This window comes from Macaca fascicularis, chromosome 1 (genome assembly GCF_037993035.2).
Source record: "Macaca fascicularis isolate 582-1 chromosome 1, T2T-MFA8v1.1".
In the NCBI taxonomy this organism is placed as follows: Eukaryota; Metazoa; Chordata; class Mammalia; order Primates; family Cercopithecidae; genus Macaca; species Macaca fascicularis.
This window is the reverse complement of record NC_088375.1, coordinates 158,765,419-158,785,766: the sequence shown is the minus strand read 5'-3', so window position 1 is coordinate 158,785,766 and position 20,348 is coordinate 158,765,419. Positions and strand designations below refer to the sequence as shown.

Sequence of the window (20,348 nt, the reverse complement as noted above, 5' to 3'; positions counted from 1 at the left end):
TCACGCCATTCTCCTGCCTCAGCCTCCCGAGTAGCTGGGACTACAGGCGCCCGCCACCTCGCCGGCTAGTTTTTTGTATTTTTTAGCAGAGACGGGGTTTCACCGTGTCAGCCAGGGTGGTCTCGATTTCCTGACCTCGTGATCCGCCCGTCTCGGCCTCCCAAAGTGCTGGGATTACAGGCTTGAGCCACCGCGCCCGGCCGCAAATTATGATTTTTAAAGTACAATCAATGAGTACTTGGTTCTTTTTTATTTTTATTTTTATTTTTTTGAGACAGGGGCTCACTTTGTCACCCAGGCTGGAGTGCAGTGACACAGTCTCAGCTCACTGCAGTCTTCACCTCCCAGGCTCAAGAGATCCTCCTATCTCAGCCCCACAAGTAGCTGGGACTACAGGCATGAGCCATCACGCCTGGTTAATATATATATTTTGTAGAGATAGGGTTTGACCATGTTGCCTAGGCTGGTCTTGACCTCCTGAGCTCAAGCAATCAAGCAGTCTGCCCTCCTCGACCTCCCAAAGTGCTGGGATTACCAGCATGAGCCACCATGCCTGATCTACTTGGTTCTTTTTAATTTACACAAAGCTGAAAATTTTATAAACTATTTTGGAGCTCAACAATGGTAAAGAACTAAATTCTAGAGTTCTCTAGAAAGTGAATAAAAGTTGTGATAGTGATTAGAGTGTGTCTATTATAATTTAGAAGAATTTGGGTGGGGATTTGGGATAATATAATACCTTAATGTTATTATTCCAAATTGACCAGTGTGAAAATCACTAAGATATAGAGAGTACATACACACTACAAAATCTTTGGATGCAAATATATTAATCTTTAAAAACCATTCTATTTTTTTTTTCTTAAGTTCGACCTGAATTTACTGATACTTTAGCAATCAAACAGGGATGGCATCCTATTCTTGAAAAAATATCTGCGGAAAAACCTATTGCCAACAATACCTATATTACAGAAGGGAGTAATTTTTTGATAATAACTGGACCAAACATGAGTGGAAAATCCACATATTTAAAACAGATTGCTCTTTGTCAGATTATGGCCCAGATTGGTAAGTTATAGCTTTATTTATAATGACCAGTTTGACACTCTTTTCAGAATGCTTTGTGCCTAATTTTTTTGGGTCCATGTGCCTAATTAACCCGAGAACAGTTTGGAGCAGATTCTGTTACCTAAAAATATTACAGTGTGTCTGTTGTGTACTATTCAATATTCATTAAACTTCATCCAATTTCAATTGCATTGCACTAAAATGTTTTTGGGATACTACAAAAGTGGGATCATTCTTACTATAACTATTAAAGTTTCATCAATTATTACTAAACTGAATCATGCAATTATTTCTGGTTCAAAAACAAACCTTGTGAGAAAAAGTGAAATGAGTAGGTTAAGCTGTTGCCTTTAATAACCCATGTGAGTTTTTTCCAAAATTATTAAATATAATATTGAGCAGAGAAACATTTCCCTTAACTTGAGGGGTACCAATAACTTGACTATAGCAGTTGATATATTATACATACACATGTGCATATATTTATCTAAATGGCTGCCACTGAGCCAATATTGTCACCTATTTCTTAATATGGATGCACAGCTTAACTCCTATCTCTGAAAACTGGATTTCCTTGAGAACTGTATGAATCAGAGATGAGATACTTGGCCAAAATGAACTGATTCTCAAGCAGGGGTGGTTTTGATCCCTTACCTCCCAACTCCCAGCATTTGGCAATATCTGGAAACATTTTTGGTTGTCACAACTGAAGGGAGTGTAGAGTCCAGGAATGCTGTTAAACATCCTACAATGCACAGAACAGCTCTCCCTCTCCACACTCCCCAGCCTTCCTCACCCCACCATACACACACACACAAGAAAGATTTATGGAGCCCAAGTTACTGGTAGTGTCATGGGTGAGAAACTTTGGTCTAATGTAATGATTTGTAAGGAGAACAAAGCAATAATAATATTGGTGATACAGTACAAATTCACCCTTAGTACTGGGACAATCAGAGATGCATGAGTTAATGAAGAGTAAATATTTTATTGATTTTGTAGGTTTATTGGAAATAAAAGGACATTTTAGCTAATTTCCCTCCCCTTATAAGAATACTGACTGCTTCATGTAAGACATAATACTTCTATTTGAATAGCTATGAGGAACTCTGTTCTATAAAAAAGCAGGCTGTCCAATTGCTGGACAGCCCTAATTTAATTAGAGTATTCATTACACTGAACTGAAACCCAATTTCTATAATTTCATTTATCCTTATTATTCTATATACTACAGAATAATCTAGTATTTATTCCCAATATTAGCTCTTCAAATACTTAAAGATAATGATACTTCTCTTGTCACTGACCATCTTAAACCTCTGAAACACCTGAAACATATATGATATCTCATATAGTCTGACCGTAAGACACGAGTGGGACTTGAAAGGCATGGAAGTTAGGACCATAGACTTGGAAGGTAGATCTAGCTTGTCAAGTTACTAGCTGTGTAACCTTAGGCAAATTGCTTAACCTCATTAAGCCTTGGTTTTCCTATCTGCAAATAAAAACTATGGTAACACTTACTTCTAATAATTTTTATAAGGACTGAGGTAATAAAAATAAAATGCTATGGATTTGAGGGGAAAGTATGAAAAAGAAGGAGACTTCCCAGGCAGAGGTAAGAGCATGTTCTAAAACTCAGAAGAAAAAAAAAAATACTATGATGTGCCCAAGGAACTACAAAAAAGTAGTCCAGAGGCTTTGTACTTCCTTTGCTTCATAGAGCAAAGAGTAACTGTAAGGAGTAGCAAGGTATAAAGTTGGAGAGATGGGCAGTAATTAGGTCATGGAGGGTTTTAGGTATTTACCTGAGAAGATTGAGCTTTATCCAGTAATCTGTAGGGAGCTATTGAAGACATTTAGTAAGAGAATAGTATGATCAGATTTAATTTTTAGATAGATCATTCTAGCTGGTGCATAGATGAGAGCTAGACTAGAAGCAAAAATACCAGCCAGGAGGCTTCTGTAATAATCTAGATAAGAAAGGTTGAGAAACTTTTTGATGGAGGTTAAGAGAGCAGAGAAAATACAAACATACCGCTTAATAATATATGCTATGTCTGTATATATATAAGGTATATATATAAAATACCTTCCATATGTAATATAAATATATATAATATACATTATATATTATATATATATAAAATACCTTATATATACTACCCAGTATATATATACACTCACACTGGGTCCTGAGCCTCCACTTTTCATTTGTAAAATGAGAAAAATAATACGCAATTTATTGGGTTATTTTGAAAATTAGGAAGAGTGGATATAAAAGACCTAGTATGTCGAATGGTACAGGTGCAGTTATTATAATTTCGACTGTTATGATTATTACTTTTATTTTCATTAGTGTTAGCCTGACTTTTGGTCTCTTTTCTTGCTACTCCTTATTCCTCAGAGTTAAGCCCTATTCTTTATCCTTATTTTTGTTTTCAATCTTGGAGTAATCTGGCTTTGTTTTTTTTTGCGCCTACTATTTCACAATTTTATCTATACAGAATTCTGTATATGTGGTACGTTTCCCATTCAACTACTTGTATGTTTTATCTTCTTATAATGGTAGAATGCCTTTTAGATTTTATTCTATATTGAGACGGGTGCATTAATCAGATTATTTGTTTTTAAGAAACGAATATTTTAGATGAGTTAGCTCAATAACTTCTTGGGCAGAAACAGTCTTGTGGGTGAAAATTCACTTTTTCTTTTTATTAAATGTTTTGCTTTTATTTTGCTTCTGAATGTTTCTGCATGTTTGTAATCACAGATATTTCTTTATATCTTTTTATAATGATTTTATTAACTCAGCTTTATAGGCATTTGCTTCAGATTTTCATTTCTTTTTTAAATTTATTTTATTTTTGACATAATAATTGCACACATTTAAGAGATACATAGTGATGTTTCAATGCATACCATGTATAATGAATAGATCAGTATAACTGGCATATTCATAAGCTTTATAAGCATTCCCTTCACATTTTAATATTTTAAATGTTCTTTATCATTCAAGTAAGTTATTTAAAAATTTTATTGAGTTTATAACAGTCTCTTTGTTATGTACTTGAATATTTACTGTCTTATTTGAACTTCCAGATAACTTTGTACAGTAGGTAGGGCAACTGTTTTTTGTTTTGTTTTGTTTTGTTTTTTGAGACATAGTCTCGCTCTGTCGCTTAGTCTGGAGTGCAGTGGTGCGATCTCGGCTCACTGCAAGCTCCGCCTCCCGGTTCACGTCATTCTCCTGCCTCAGCCTCCGGAGAAGCTGGGACCACAGTTTCCCGCCACCACTCCCGGCTAGAACTGGGAAAGTTTAAGTGCTGTTTAAGCTTGTATAATAAGGAATAGGGCTGGGGTCATGTCTTCTAAGGCCATATCTAGTGTTCTTTCTACCATATAATCCTTGTAAATAATCTGATAAGTGCAAAATGTAATTAGTACTTATATTTTATAAACACATTTCAATTTATCTTGACCTTATATTTTACAGGATCATATGTTCCAGCAGAATATTCTTCCTTTAGAATTGCTAAACAAATTTTTACAAGACTCAGTACTGATGATGATATCGAAACAAATTCATCAACATTTATGAAAGAAATGAAAGAGGTACCCAAACAAAACTTTTCTTATGTTAAAAACATTAAATTATCTCACTAATGGTCAGTTACTACATAAAATATTTTTATACTAAAATATGCAAACGTGCCTATACCCTTTTCTAAGAGCCAGAGGGCAGTCAGAGACAGCCTCCTAATTTCCAATTTAAGTGGAAATGGAAGACAATGTTTTATTGAAAATACAATTTTAAAAGAAAGAGCTAGTGTTATTAAGTAATAAAAGCGTGCCTAAATGTTTTTATAGGGAATAAGTAAAAGGCTTCAGGAAATGATAACTGGTTCAGTACCATTTTGCATAGTATTTATTGTTCTTTATAGGCTCGATTTTAAAACAAAAGATTACAGTGTTAGAAGGCTTCCAAAAATCATCTTCTTTTTTGTCCTTATAGAAATTTCACTTCCTGTACCAAAGTATCACCTATTTCTGATTGAGCAAACATCAAGTAGCCTTTAGAACTAAAGGAATTAAGTGTAACTCTTGGGATATCTGTATTAAGAATTTAGGATCACTGATAATTTTCTTCAAGTAAATAGGTGGTGACTAAAGTTATCATTTGTCCCACAATTTATGTAATTATTTATTGTGTATTGAATATCTATAACAGATTGTAGCAATATATCAGGCACTTAAGGTATATTTTTAAATCATCCTAGCCCTCAAAAAGCTTAGTGTCATAGAAAGGTAAAATGTCCATCAAAATTACTATTGTGTCATAATATAAGAAAGGTAAAATTCTATTTTTGAGAAAGAAGTTAATAATCTTCAGTGGAAAAGAGCACTTCTGTCAATTTAAGTCTTGGTCTCCATTGGTCATGGATTTAAACTGATTTGTTAAACCAAGAATCAAGACTTAGGTGTTTTTTCTTAAATTTTTCTTTACTTCATCTTTACAGGATACAGAGTAATACTTAAATAAATTTGAGAGATGGTTTTGGATATTTTATAGCAGTAATTGATTAGTCATTTGTGGAGAAGAAAATGACCTTCTTTGTGCTTAAACATTTAATTTATTGCTTTTCTTCACTGTATCTAAAGCATCAATATTTTAGATAATCATTATTTACTCTATGTTGTCTCATATACATATGCATATGTGTATGTATACATCAGCTATTCTGGAATTATTAGTCATGATATTTTTAGAAAGGAAAACAATATATTATTTTCTGCTCAGCAGGACGTCTCTATAAAGATACATTTCAGATAAACTTATAAAGAGACTGCGTTTCTCCTCATTTTTTCCTGTGATATTGACAGCTGTTTGGTTACAATGAATAAATATTAAAATTATATATTTCAGATAGCATATATTCTACATAATGCTAATGACAAATCGCTCATATTAATTGATGAACTTGGCAGAGGTACTAATACAGAAGAAGGTATTGGCATTTGTTATGCTGTTTGTGAATATCTACTGAGCTTAAAGGTATTCTTTTATTTTAAGTATATTAATTTTGAGTCATTTTATGTATCCTTTTATTATTATTGAATTTTACGGACACCCACAAATAGCTTTTAAAACAATTTAGATAGTAAACACATATCATAGCATTTATATTTTTGTTCCTTCATTTCCAATGAAAGTGGGAATCATTAGTTTGATAGCCATGATATAGATAAGGAAAAGATGAAATTGAGAAATTCAAATAATGTGAAATTAGTCAGTTGGCTTTAATTTCATCAAGTTAAGTAGCAAAATATGAAGGTCTTTCAGTAATTGTCTCCATGTGCAATAATGTTGACTATGATGTTACAACAGGAAGGAAAGCACTAGGCAACTCAGGTAACTTTACAGAAAATCTATTTTACCTACCTAAAATTTTATTCCTTTAAAGAAAGTAGTTTTTCACATATCAACTATGTAAAACATGGATTTTTACTCTATTAAATTAATTTACAAAATATCTTTTTAAATGATCGCTCACAATATATACAGATATGAACAAAACTTAAATAAAAATACTTTTTCTTATTTAAGATACCTTAAAATGTCCCTAAGATGAAGTTATTTACCTTAAATGAAAGTCCATGATGATTTATTTATTTTTATTTTATTTATTTATTTTTTGAGATAGGGTCTCACTTTGTTGCCCATGCTGGAGTGCAGTGGCACAATCTTGACTCACTGCAACTTCCACCTTTCAGGCTCAAGCGATCCTCCTGCCTCAGCCTCCTGAGTAGCTGGGACTATAGCCATGCACCACCACGCTTAGCTAATTTTTGTATTTTAGCAGTGACAAGGTTTCACCATGTTACCCAGGCTGGTCTTGAATTCCTGGACTCAAGTGATCCACTCACTTCAGCCTCTCAAAGTGCTGTGATTGCAGGCTGAGCCATCATGCCTGGCTCATAATGATTTATTATATAGAATGAGAAAAATCTATTTTATACTTAAGGGTATGTGATAAATCAAAAGTAATGTTAATAAATAACATTAGTCTTTGTAATTTTGAATGTGTCAGTTACAATTTCTCATATAAATAAGGTGCATGTCTTACTTAAGATTAAAAGCTAATTAGTGCCTCTGATGGTTAATTTTACATGTCAGTTTGACTGGGCCACAGAGTGCCCAGATGTTTGGTCAAACATTGTTCTGGCTGAGTCTGTGAGGGTGTTTCTGGATGAGATTAGAATTGGTAGACTGAGTAAAGCAGATTGCCCTCCCTAATGTGGGTGGGTTCCACTCAATAAATGCAAGCCTGAATAGAACAAAAAGCCTTCCAAAGAGTAAGAGGAAACTCCTCCTTCTTGGCTGCCTACAATATGGAAGGCAGCCTTCTTTACTACCTTCAGACTCAAACTGAAACATTGGCTTTTTCTGGGTCTGGAACCTGCCAGCTTTGGACTGGAGTTGTACCATTGGCTCTCCTGGACTTATAGCTAGTCCCTTTTAGACCTTGGTACTTGTTAGCCTTCATAAATCACGTGAGCCAGTGTCTCTCTCTCTCTCTCTCTCTCTTTCTTTCTCTGTCTCTCTCGCCTGCCCTGCCCCCCTCTCTATTGGTTCTCTTTCTCTGGAGAACCTTAATACAAATCTTGGTTCTGATATGATCTGACAATAGTGGTAAGTAAAATATCACTATCATATACTCTTAATCAACTGCTTGTAAGCAGCAGAGATCCAGGTGATTGTATATATGATACTTCTAAACATTTTTGGCAAACTAATGAATATAATGAAATTGGCTGGTTGCTCCTAGTGTCATTAGACAAAATTGGGAAAGCAAAGGATGAACTCAAGGATTCAAATTGCCAGCTCAGGCTCCCACCTGAGGGACTTCCAGGCACCGCCCATCACATACCTGGTGAGGGCCTGCCTGTCACTACCTGGAAGAACCAGGCATCACATGTGTCCCTAGATCACAGCAGGGGGTCTGTAAGAAGGGCAGAGTTTCTTAACCTGGGATCCATGTATCCCCAGGGCTGCATGAATCTGAAAACTTGAGTTCAGGAGCCTCAACTTAGATGGGGAAAAAAGCCTCTTTATGGTCACTAACCTCTACTCAAAATTGAGCCTTTTCTCCCAGGTGAATGCAGGCAAGGAAGCACACCAGGGTTAGCAGTAACTGTGCTTTCCCTAACTAGTTCTGTGACAGTGGCTGTAGACACCAGGAAATGTGCATCACCTCCTTATTGCTTCCAAAAGCAGGACTTAATTAGCCTTGCTGCTATTTAATGCATTATTTAATGTGTTAACTTAGAAGCATGTGTGTTACTTATCTTTTTAACTAAAAAATTTTAAATAACAAAAAAGCACCAAATTGCCAGCTCATTGCTGCATAAATGACTTAAAAGCACCTAAATGTGCCCTGAAGGAAATTTTTATCTCCTATAGTCACTGGGTTGAGATTGCTGAAAATCAAACTCAGAATCTCATCCTGTCCCAGAATTACAACACAGGTTGAATTCCCAACTTTATAGGGTATCTACTGTTAAAGTGAGGGTATTAGTTGAGAAGGAATGGGAGACTACCAGTTGGAATAGGAATGTGTAGGGAGACACTGATGAAGCTGGGGACATTTAGGCCCTAAATTCTGATGAATCATCTTTGCCAGTAGAAGAAACCACTTCACCCCATCTGAAGGGATTAACCTAGCATTACCTGAGGAAACTGTAATGGCATCCCAAGCAATGCTGAGTCTCCTCAAGACCCACTTCCACCACATTTCTTTGCTTCTAGACCTATAACTAGATCTCTAAAGGTGAGGTAAAAATGTGACTATACAGAAGTACATTACACTCTGAAAGAACTACTTGAATTTTCTACTTTATACAGACAGAAATCCAGGAAACATGCATGGGAATGTATTCTAAGGCTCTGGGATAAGGGTTGGATTAGGCCGAAGTTATTGATATGGGCTTACTAAGCCAGGTATGCATTTAATGTTGCAACTCAGAGTTGGAAAGGGATCTAACAGTTTGATTGATTGGCTGAAAAACAGACCAAAAGGTGGCCCACCATGAATGAGTTTCCTTGGTTTAATGTAGAGGAAGGGATTCAAAGCTTAGGGAGGTTGGAATGTTAGAGTGGGTTTGTCATTTAAGATCACTTACCCATCCTGGGAGAGTCCAGATGACATACCCTTTACCATGAGTATGAGAAATAAGTTTGTGAGAGGAGCCCTGGCAGCCTTGAAGAACTCTGTTATCACTCTTCTATGTAGGACAGACCTTACGGCCCACCGTAAGGCCTTCACTGCAGGCACTTAATTGGAAAACCCAAATGCAATAGGAATAATTGGATCCCAGGGTGGTAGGGGCCAAGTTGTGACACTCAGCCACCAAAGACAAGGTGGATAAGTTACTGTAATGGGAAGCAGAGTTAAAGCAGCAATCAGAATAATCTGACTTACACAGACCTATGGCATTGGATAGGAGTGCTACTAAATTCTAACTTGATCTGAATAAGCTTAAAAGTTCTAGGTTGAGGTTTCATGCATGAGATCAGCAACAGGAGCCTGCAGTCACCAAGACTGACCTGGATGTAGCCATTACTGCGTGCTCAGTCTGCTGGCAGCAGAAACCAACGTTGAGTCCCCATTATGGCACCATTCCCTGGTAGCAGGTTGATTACACTAGACCACCTCCATTATATTCATATTGGAATAGCCACTTATTCTGGACATCAGTTTGCCTTCTGTATGTGTAATGCTTCTGCCAAAACTAACCTCCATGGACTTAAAGAATATCTTATCTGCCATTATGGTATTCCACACAGCATTTCTTCTGACCAAGGAGCTTACTTCACAGCAAATGCAGTGCTGCAAAGGGCCTGTGCTCATGGAATTCACTGTTTTGACTGTGTTCAACAACCATCTTGAAGTAGTTGGTTTGATAGACTAGTGGACTAGTCTTTTAAGGACTCAATTACAACACCAACTAAGTGGCAGTACCTTTCAGGACTAGGGAAAGGTTTTCCAGAAGGCTGTATATGCTTTGAATCAGCTTCCAATATATGATGCTGTTTCTCCCATTGCCAGGATTCATGGGTCCAGGAATCAAGAATTGGAAATGGAAGTAGCATCACTCACCATTACCCCTAGTAACTCAAGGGCAAAATATCTGCTTCCAGTTTCTATAACCTTGCTCTGATAACATAGAGGTCTTAATTCCAAAAGGAGTATGCTTCCACCAAGAGACATAGCAATAACTTTTTGACCTGGAAGTTAAGACTCCTGCCCAGCCACTTTGACTGTCTTATGCCTCTAAATCAGCTGGCAAAGAAGAGAGTTATTGTGCTGGCTGAAGTGATTGATCCTGATTAGCAAAGGGAAATTGGACTACTACTCCACAATGCAATAAAGAAAGAATATGTCTGGAATACAGAAGATTCCTTAGGGTATCTCAGTTCTGTCACGCTCTGTGTTAAAGGTCAGTGGAAAACTACAACCCAATCCAGGCAGGACTATGAATGGCCAAGACCTTTCAGGAGTGAAGATTTGATTTACCCCACTAGTTAAAGAGCTCTGACTAGCTAGGGCTTGCTGAAGGCAAAGGAAATACAGAAGAGGTAGTAAAAGGAAAAGGTAGTTGTAATTACCAACTACAACTCTCTTACCAGTTACAGAAATAAGGACTGTCTGTAATTGTCATGATTATTTCCACCTTATTTTGTGTGATGTTTTGATGTATATATACACATATATTGAACAAATATTTTCTTTCTTCTCTTATTCTCTTATAATGTAACATAAGATGCATTGACTTCACATCATATTATTTAAGTATTGCCAATTTCACATTATAGTATTTAAGTTATGAGATATCAAGAAGACCTAACATCACTCAAGGACGTTACCTCCTTTTCTGGAAAAGGGGTTAGTGCTGTCTCAGTTGTACTGAAGACAGTTGTATCATATTAGAGGGAAGTATGATCTAATTATTGTCTTCATTGGTAGATTAAGTGTGGTATAAGGAGATACCTATGGATGCCAAGCTTTCAAAGGGTGGATTTGTGATGGATAGTTTTATGTGTCAACTTGGCAAGGTCATGGGGTGCCCAGACATTTGGTCAAACATTCTGGGTTTATCTGTAAGGGTGTTTCTGGATGAGATTGGTAGACTGAATTAAGCATATTGCCTTCCCTAGGGTGGATGGGTCCCATCCAATAAATTGAAAGCCTGAATGGAAGAAAATGACTGATCCTTCTAAGAATAAGAGAGAACTGACTGCCTTCAGTCTGAAATACTGGTTCTTTCCTGCCTTCAGACTCAAACTGAAACATTGGCTCTTTCTGAGTCTAGAGCTTGCGGGCATTTGGACTGGAGTTATACCATCAACTCTCTTGGGTCTCCAGCTTGCTGACTGCAGAGTTTTGATCTTGCCAGCCTCCATAATTGCATGAGCCAATTCCTTATAATAAATCTCTTTACACACATACCACACACACACACACACACACACATATCCTATTGGTCTCTTTCTCTGGAGAACCCCATCTAATACAGTATCTGTTTTCTTTTTTTTTTTTTTTTTGAGATGGAGTTTTACTCTTGTTGCCCAGGCTGGAGTGCAGTGGCGTGATCTCAGCTCACTGTAGCTTCTGCCTCCCATGTTCAAGCATACAGTATCGTTTTCAAAGTATTCTACAATAGTTTAAAATAGTGCTTTTAGTATTACTTTACAATATTATTTTCTAATGTAAATAATTTAATAAAAATATAATATTGCTACTTACTTTTAAATTTAATTATTATTTTCTAACACAGTATCCTTAGTGCCTAGCACAATCCTTGCAATGTATAGGGTCTGAATAATTATATGCTAAATTGAATTACCCTGAAATAGAGTTTAAAAAGTTACTCTAATAGATTGATTTGGCATATAACTTTTAAGGACATTATTGTTATTGAATATAGTCTCTACCTTTTAAATAGCTTACTATGTTCTATTTTCCTGTAGCTTTATAAATTTGGTATTGTTTTATACTCCTTTTGATTTGTTGAGTAGATATTTAAGAATTTTCATTTTTATGTCATATACAAAATTATTCCTTCCCTTGCTTTTCACCTTCCATAGTTGATAGCCATTTTGCCAATCAATTATTTTTACTGTCTTAATATTTAAATTTCCACTGACTACCTACCTAATTGGTCACTGATAATGTCTTAAAACATAACCAGTTATTCAGATCTCTATCTGCCTTAGTAAATTCTGGGCTGGAAATCTTGTGCTAGCTGTAAATCACTTGAACCACTTTCATCAAAATCACCTAAAGTACTTATGGAAAATGTCATTTCCTGGGGTCCCACATTAGAACTATTGATTGAGAATTTTTCAGGGGATATGTACCAAGAATTTGCATCTTTAACAGGCTCTCTAAGGGATTACTAATGTTTGAGAGCCGTTATCTTAATCGGTGCTGCCAATCTTTCTTTTTCCTCTACCAGTACTAAACACAATGAAATCTAAAAACTAGAAACTTTTGGAATTTCACATACCTAAAACAATCTTTTGATTCCACTGCCAAAACCTACTTACAACTAGGGAGGCAACTTTTATAGTGAAGTTTTTTAAAAATTGAGGAAAATATTATTTTTTTGCATGTGAGTTACCTTCCTAATAAATGATTACCTCAATTCATAGCTTTGTTTCTGGTAAACTTCATCTTTTCAATATCTTCAGATGTATTTCTTAGGATTTTATTTTCAGTTTTGTTCTCTTTCCCATAATGTGGCACACATGTCTGTGTACAAACATAATAAACATATCTTCTTCATTTAATATAAACTCTCAAAACATTTTAAAATAGATTGATGATATTAGCCTCCAAATTATTAGTTTTATTCCTACATCTCTGCCAAGCTACTTAGAAAATTAAACTAAAATTTTATGTTCACATAGTTAAAATAGAATTTTCCAGTTAATTTTTAAAGTACTAATATTCACCATCTGTTATATATTCCAGGCATTTACATTGTTTGCTACACATTTCCTGGAACTGTGCCATATTGATGCCCTCTATCTTAATGTAGAAAACATGCATTTTGAAGTTCAACATGTAAAGAATACCTCAAGAAATAAAGAAGCAATTTTGTATACCTACAAACTTTCTAAGGGACTCACAGAAGAGAAAAATTATGGTACTGCATATAGAAATTATACCTATACATTCAAATACTATATATTCTCCTAAGACAAACTTTCATCTCTTCTTTACTTGGCTGTCAATCTAAGCAAATTTTCTCATTCTTTTGAGTGCTTATATTCTCTTAGATTGTATTTTCTATGTCAAATTCATTATATCTAGATATAGATATATAAATCTTTTTAAATTTTTATGAGCCAGTAACTATGTAAAAATACAGTGACAACTGAAAACCCTAGAAGTATTAGTTTCCTTAGAAAATGTAATTTAGCTTATATTTGCAAGTTATATAATGAATTGAAAATTACATATTTTCTACACAATCTTTCAGTAGCAGGGTCCTTCCTCTGTTTTCTTCAGGTTCTGGGTACTTGAAAATTAAATCTAAAATCTTAAAAGGGTATGTATTACTAAGCCATATATATATATATATATATATATATATATTTTTTTTTTTTTTTGAGACAGAGTCTCGCTCTGTCGCCCAGGCTGGAATGCAGTGGTGCTATCTCTGCTGGCTGCAACCTCCACCCACTGGGCTCAAGTGATTCTTCTGCCTCAGCCTCCTGAGTAGCTGGGACTACAGGCATGCACCACCATGCCCAGCTAGATATTCTTAAACCTGGTTAGATACTTTCTATTTGAATCATTAACTCTCACAGATTCAGAGAATTTTCAATTGGTCTGTACATATAAGTTTCAAAAATTATTTTAGCTATGGATATGACCCTTTGAGGGAAAAAAACCATCTTTGTTTTGCTATCTGAAATGGGAAATCAACTGGATAACTTATTTGTATCAGATGTTTAAAATTTATAAGTCTCAATTTCATAATCTATGACATGGGAATAATTTTTAATATATGTAGAGTTGCAAAGATTCAATGAATTATCAAATATGAGCCGTGTGGCACAGTGCTTAGCAATTACTAACGTCTCAATAAATTTTGATGTTGCTTCTATCTCTAAAGCATTAAATACAGTAAGCTACTGGCATACAGTAGAAAGCCTGTATGGCATTTATACAATAAAATTAAGCTCTGAAAACATGAGAATTATAATTAATACTTTGAATTTGCGTATAAATTACTCACCTACTGTTATATCTTCTGAGAAATTCCTGTCTCATTGATTTAGGTGGGTGAATGTTTAGCTGTAGTGTTATCTCTGTGACTAGCTATTATCTTCCCCTGGAAAACTCATATGCCTTTTGAAATTCTGTTAACCAACTATATTTGCAATTGGAATTTCAGTATTATTATTTTCTAACTATTTCTTTTGTTCCTGATATCTGAGCTATATTGAGAGGTAACTGATGTTCTAATTTGCCTTATGTGTCTTGGATAAGTAATTAAATCTAATAATTGGTAAGTTGTCATCCAGAATTTTAGAAAGCTTAATTCTGAGAATTATTGAGTAGTTCGGAAATGCCTCTAGAAGGGAAGTTTAAATCTGTGAATAAAAGATTAATACTAGTTAAAACAAGCATAAAAATGCCAGCAGTAATAATATCGAAGTCAATTTAAAACAAACAATTCTAGGATTAAAAGCTGCAGAGGTGTCATCACTTCCACCATCAATTGTCTTGGATGCCAAGGAAATCACAACTCAAATTACAAGGCAAATTTTGGTAAGAAACTTTGTTCTTATTTGTTCTTCAAATTAAAAAAATACTTTTAGTGTAGATTTTTATTATGACCTTTGATCTAAATATATAATAATTAATATAATAATTAAAATATTAAAAATTAAAACCTAATTTCTAAACAAAGAAAATTATTGTTACTTCTTAAAACTCTTTTGGTTTGGTCTATTATAATCCTCACAGCAAATCAGCTAACAAGCTAGGAGATAAAAGTTAAACAGTCCAGTTTCTAAAATAATTGTTGCTATACTAACTTTATGATGAGAAAATAAATCTATTTTAAGTGGACATTGAAAACGAAAATCACTCTGCACAATATTTGTATAATTATATATTTTTTATAGTTTTCAAAGCTTTTCTACTCATATGTAAGCCTCATAACTCTTCATGAAGTAGTCAGGTCTTTATAGTAAAAGATTAAAAATGGGTTACTTCTACTCTTAATTTTACAGGTTCACAGAGGTTCAGTGATTTGTTAGGAAGCAGTAGGTTCAACACTAAACTCACAGCCGGGCGCGGTGGCTCAAGCCTGTAATCCCAGCACTTTGGGAGGCCGAGACGGGCGGATCACGAGGTCAGGAGATCAAGACCATCCTGGCTAACACGGTGAAACCCCGTCTCTACTAAAAAAAAAAAACAAAAAACTAGCCGGGCGAGGTGGCGGGCGCCTGTAGTCCCAGCTACTCGGGAGGCTGAGGCAGGAGAATGGCGTAAACCCGGGAGGCGGAGCTTGCAGTGAGCTGAGATCCGGCTACTATGCTCCAGCATGGGGGACAGAGCGAGACTCCGTCTCAAAAAAAACAAAAAAAAACAAAAACACTAAACTCACATCTGTTGACTCGAAATTTGGAAAATTGTAGTTGGTTGCTTTATATAAGTGTTTTTTGGTTTTTGGGTTTTGTTTGTTTGTTTGAGATGGAGTTTTGCTCTTGTCACCCAGGCTGGAGTGCAACGGCACGATCTCAGCTCACTGCAACCTCTGCCTCCTGGGTTTAAGCGATTCTCCTGTCTCAGCCTCCTGAGTAGCTGGGATTACAAGTGCCCACCATCACATCCGGCTAATTTTTTTTGTAGTTTTCGTAGAGATGGGGGATTTCGCCATGTTGGCCAGGTTGGTCTCAAACTCCTAACCTCAGGTGATCCACCAACCTCGGCCTCCCAAAGTGCTGGGATTACAGGTGTGAGCAACCACACCCAGCTGCTTTATAGTGTTTTGAAAATGCAATGTGTTCAGTAAACTGACCTAGGTGCAGTGTGATATTTCCTTAATAACAATTTTCTATGTCCATCACTCTTTCTTAACCTGTCTTCCATTTTTAATTCCTCTCTCTTTTAAGTTCCTCTACTGTCTATGACCTCACTTGCCTAATTATCTATTTGAATCTCTTCGTCAGAAATTTTAACTGTGCTGTACTCTGAAGAAGCTCTTATTACCTCTTTAGAGTTCTTCTTACCACATTTCATTTATGGGCCACCTCTCCACTAGCCTTCTAGTAGGCTTTGGTTCTTCTAATGAAGTTTGAAAAGTATTCAAAACAAGCTAATTTTATCCACTGCAAATTAATATATTCTGATTTTAGTTGAATATTTTACAGGCTAATTATGATTTTTTTCTTTTTTTAATTGATACTTAATAGTTGTACATATTTTGGGGGTACATGTGATATTTTGATACTTGCATGCAATGTGTAATGATCAAATCAGGGTAGTTGGGATAGCCATCACCCCAAGCATTTTTCTTTAGTTCGTGTTGGAAACATCCCAATTCTTACCTTCTAGCTATTTTGAACTATACAACAAATATTAACTATAGTCACCCTACTGAACTATCGTACAGTAGACTTTATTTCTTCAGTCTAACTGTATTTTTGTACTCATTAACTGACCTCTATTCATCTCTTTCCTCCTCCGAACCTTTCCTAACCTCTAGTAACCATCAATGAGCTCTTCACCTCCATGAGATCAACTCTTTTAGCTCAGGCATATAAGTGAGAACATGTGGTATTTGTCTTTCTGTGCCTGGTTTATTTCATTTAGCATAGTGATTCTTTATCCATGTTGCTACAGTTGCAAGGATTTCATTTCTTTTTTGGCTGAATAATATTCCATTGTGTATATGTACCACATTTTCTTTATCCATTCATCTGTTGATGGACACTTAGCTTGATCCATATCTTGGCTATTGTGAATAGTGCTGCAGCAAATGTGGGAATATAAACATCTCTTTGATATACTTATTTTCTTTCTTTTGGATAGATGCCCAGCAATAGGACTGCTGGATCATATGATAGTGCTATTTTTAGTTTTTTGAGGACCCTCCATACTATTTTTCATAGTGGCAATGCTAATTTACATTCCCATCAACAGTGTATGCACATTCCCCTTTCTCTATCCTCACCAGCATTTGTTAATTGTCTGCCTTTTGGATAAAAGCCATTTTAACTAGGTGAGATGATATCTCATTGTGGTTTTAATATGTATTTCTTTAATGACTGATGATGTTGAACATTTTTTCATATACCTGTTGGCTATATGTTTGTTTTGTTTTTTAACCTCTTTTATTTCACTTATGTTGTTCCCTCTGCTAAGAATTTCATTCCTCTTCCTCCATCTACCTCATCCCTATAATTTTTATTTAACATTTTTACCTAGCTCAGATGTGAACTTCCCCCAAGAAACTTCCCTAGGTTTTTTTCCAGTGGAGCAATGAACTCAGTTCTTCTTCTTAAGGGCCCCTTTTCACAACAACTATGATGTAGTTACAATAATATACCCACATTGCCTATTTTTTGTTTATTTTTATTTTACTTTATTTTAGATTGAGGGGGTACATGTGCTTGCTTGTTACATAGGTATATTGCATACTGATGGGAGTTGGGCTCCTAGTGTACCCAATAGCCAAATAGTTAGCATTGTACCCAATAGGTAGTTTTTAACCCTTGCCACCTCCCACCTTTCCCCTTTTTATCCCCAGTGACAGTTATTTCCATCTGTGTACCCACTGTTTAGCTCTCACTTACAAGTGAGAACATGCAGTATTTGGTTTTCTGTTTCTGAGTTAGTTCGTTTAGGATAATGGCCTCCAACTCCATCTATGTTGCTGTGAAGGACATGATTTCATTCTTGTTTATGGCTATATAGTGTTCCGTGGTTTTCTTTATGCAGTCAACTATTGATGGGTGTTTAAGTTGGTTTCATAACTTTGCTATTCTGAATAGTGCTGTGATGAACTAGGTACAGGTGTTATATATGTGTATATTTATATAGTTCTTTTAGTTCTTTGAGAAATCTCCGTAAGGTTGAACTAATTTGCATTCCCACCACCTGTTGGTTATTTGTATGTCTTCTTTTGAGAAATGTCTATTCAGATGTTTTGCCAATTTTTTAATTGGGTTTATTTGGTGGGGTTTTTTGCTATTGAGTTCCTTAGATGTTTTGGTTATTATTTGTTTGTTATTATTTTGCTTATTTGGTTGTTGGAAGGAGAGCTTGAAAATATTTCCTCCCCTTCTGTAGGCTGTCTCTTCACTTTGTTAAGTTTTTTTGCTATGCAGAAGCTTTTTAACATAATGTAATTTTATGTCTATTTTTGCTTTTGTTGCCTGCACTTTTGAGGTTTTACCCAAAATGTCTTTGCCCACATTAATATCCTAAAGCATTTCCCAATGTTTTCTTCAAGTAGTTTCATAGTTTCAGGTCTTACATTTAAGTCTTTAATTCTTTTAGATTAGATTTTTATATTTGGTAAGAAATATGAGTCTGCCTTCATTCTTCTGTATATAGTTATCTATTTTTCCCAGCACTATTTATTGAAGAGACTGTCTTCTTGGTGTCTTGTTGAAAATGAGTTGACTGTAAATGCTTGGACTTATTTCTGGGTTCTCTATTATGTTCCATTTTTCAATGTGTCTGTTTTTATGCCAGGACTCTGCTGTTTTGGTTACTATGGCTTTATAGTATATTTTGAAGTCAGATAGTATGATGTTTCCAGGTCTTTCTTTTGGTTCAGGGTTGCTTTGACTATTTGAAGTATTTTGTGGTTCCATATAAATTTTAGGATTTTTTTCCACTTCTGTGAAGAATGTCTGTGTTACTTTGATAGGGATTGTATTGAATCTATAGATTACTTTGAATAGTGTTGGCATTTTAGCAGTATTTATTCTTCCAATCTGTGAACACATTTTAGCAATATTTATTCTTCCAATCCATAAATGGGATTTCTTTTTGTATTTTTTCAGTTTGTTCATTATTGACATATACAAATGTCACTGATTTTTATGTTTTTGGTGGAGTCTTTAGGGTTTTCTAAGTATAATATATCATCTGCAAAAAGGATATTTTGACTTCTTCCTTTCCAGTTTGGATGCCCTTTGTTTCTTTTTCTTGCTTAATTGCTCTCGCTAGGACATCCAGTACTATGTTGAATAAAAGTGGTGAAAGTGGGTGTCCTTGTTTTGTTTCAGAAGTTAGAGGAAAGGCTTTCAATTTTTACTTCCATAGTATGATTTTGTTGTGGGTTTGTAATGTATGTCCCTTATTATTTTGAGGTGTGTTCCTTCTATACCCAGTTTGTTGAGAGTTTTTGTCATAAAGGAATGTTGAATTTTGTCAAATGCTTTTTCAGCATCTATTGAATTGATCATATGGTTTTTGTCCTTGATTCTGTTAATATGACATATCATATTTATTGATTTGCATTTGTTATATCATTCTGGCATCCCTGGGATGAATTCCATGTAATCATGGTGAATGATCTTTTCAATATGTTGTTGTATTTGGTTTGCTAGTATTTTGTTGAGCTCTTCATTTATGTTTAGTAGGAATATTGGCATGTAGTTTTCTTTTTTTGTGTTTCATAGTCTGATTTTGATATCAGGGTAATACTAACCTCATAGAATGAGTTTGGAAGTATTCCCTCCTCTGTAGTTAATTGAAATAATTTGAGTAGACTTGGTATTCATTCCTCTTTAAAAATATCTGGTATAATTCAGCAGTGAAATCATCAGGTACTGGCTTTTCTTCTCTTTTTCTTCTTCTTTCTTTTTCTTTTCTTCTTCCTTCCTTTTTTTCTTTTCTTTTTTTTTTTTTTTTTACAGGATCTTGCTCTGTTGCCTAGACTGGAGTGTGGTGGTGCAATCCCAGCCCACTGCTTACTTGACCTCCTGGCTCAAGCAATCCTCTTACCTCAGCCTTCCAAATAGCTGAGACCACAGGTACACACCACCACATCTGGCTAATTTTTAATTTTTTTTCTTTTCTTTTTTTTTCTTTTTTTTTTTTTTTTGCAGAGATGGGGGTCTCCTTATATTGTGGGGTTTTCTTTGATGGGAGATTTTTTATTATTACTTCAATGGCATTATTCATTATAGGTCTATTCTTGTTTTCTATTTCTTCATGCTTCAATCCTGGTAAGTTGTA

General features: G+C 35.2%; 1 protein-coding gene across 1 annotated transcript in view; it reads left to right on the top strand.

Annotated features, from left to right (window-relative positions):
- MSH4 (mutS homolog 4) overlaps positions 1 to 20,348 on the top strand; it is a 115,731-nt gene that overhangs the window by 86,464 nt on the left and 8,919 nt on the right. The window contains exons 15-19 of the mRNA XM_005542987.4: positions 868 to 1,068; positions 4,565 to 4,683; positions 5,996 to 6,124; positions 13,107 to 13,281; positions 14,827 to 14,915. Of these exons, the coding sequence (XP_005543044.3) occupies positions 868 to 1,068; positions 4,565 to 4,683; positions 5,996 to 6,124; positions 13,107 to 13,281; positions 14,827 to 14,915 (713 nt within the window). The remainder of the gene's footprint in view (positions 1 to 867; positions 1,069 to 4,564; positions 4,684 to 5,995; positions 6,125 to 13,106; positions 13,282 to 14,826; positions 14,916 to 20,348) is intronic.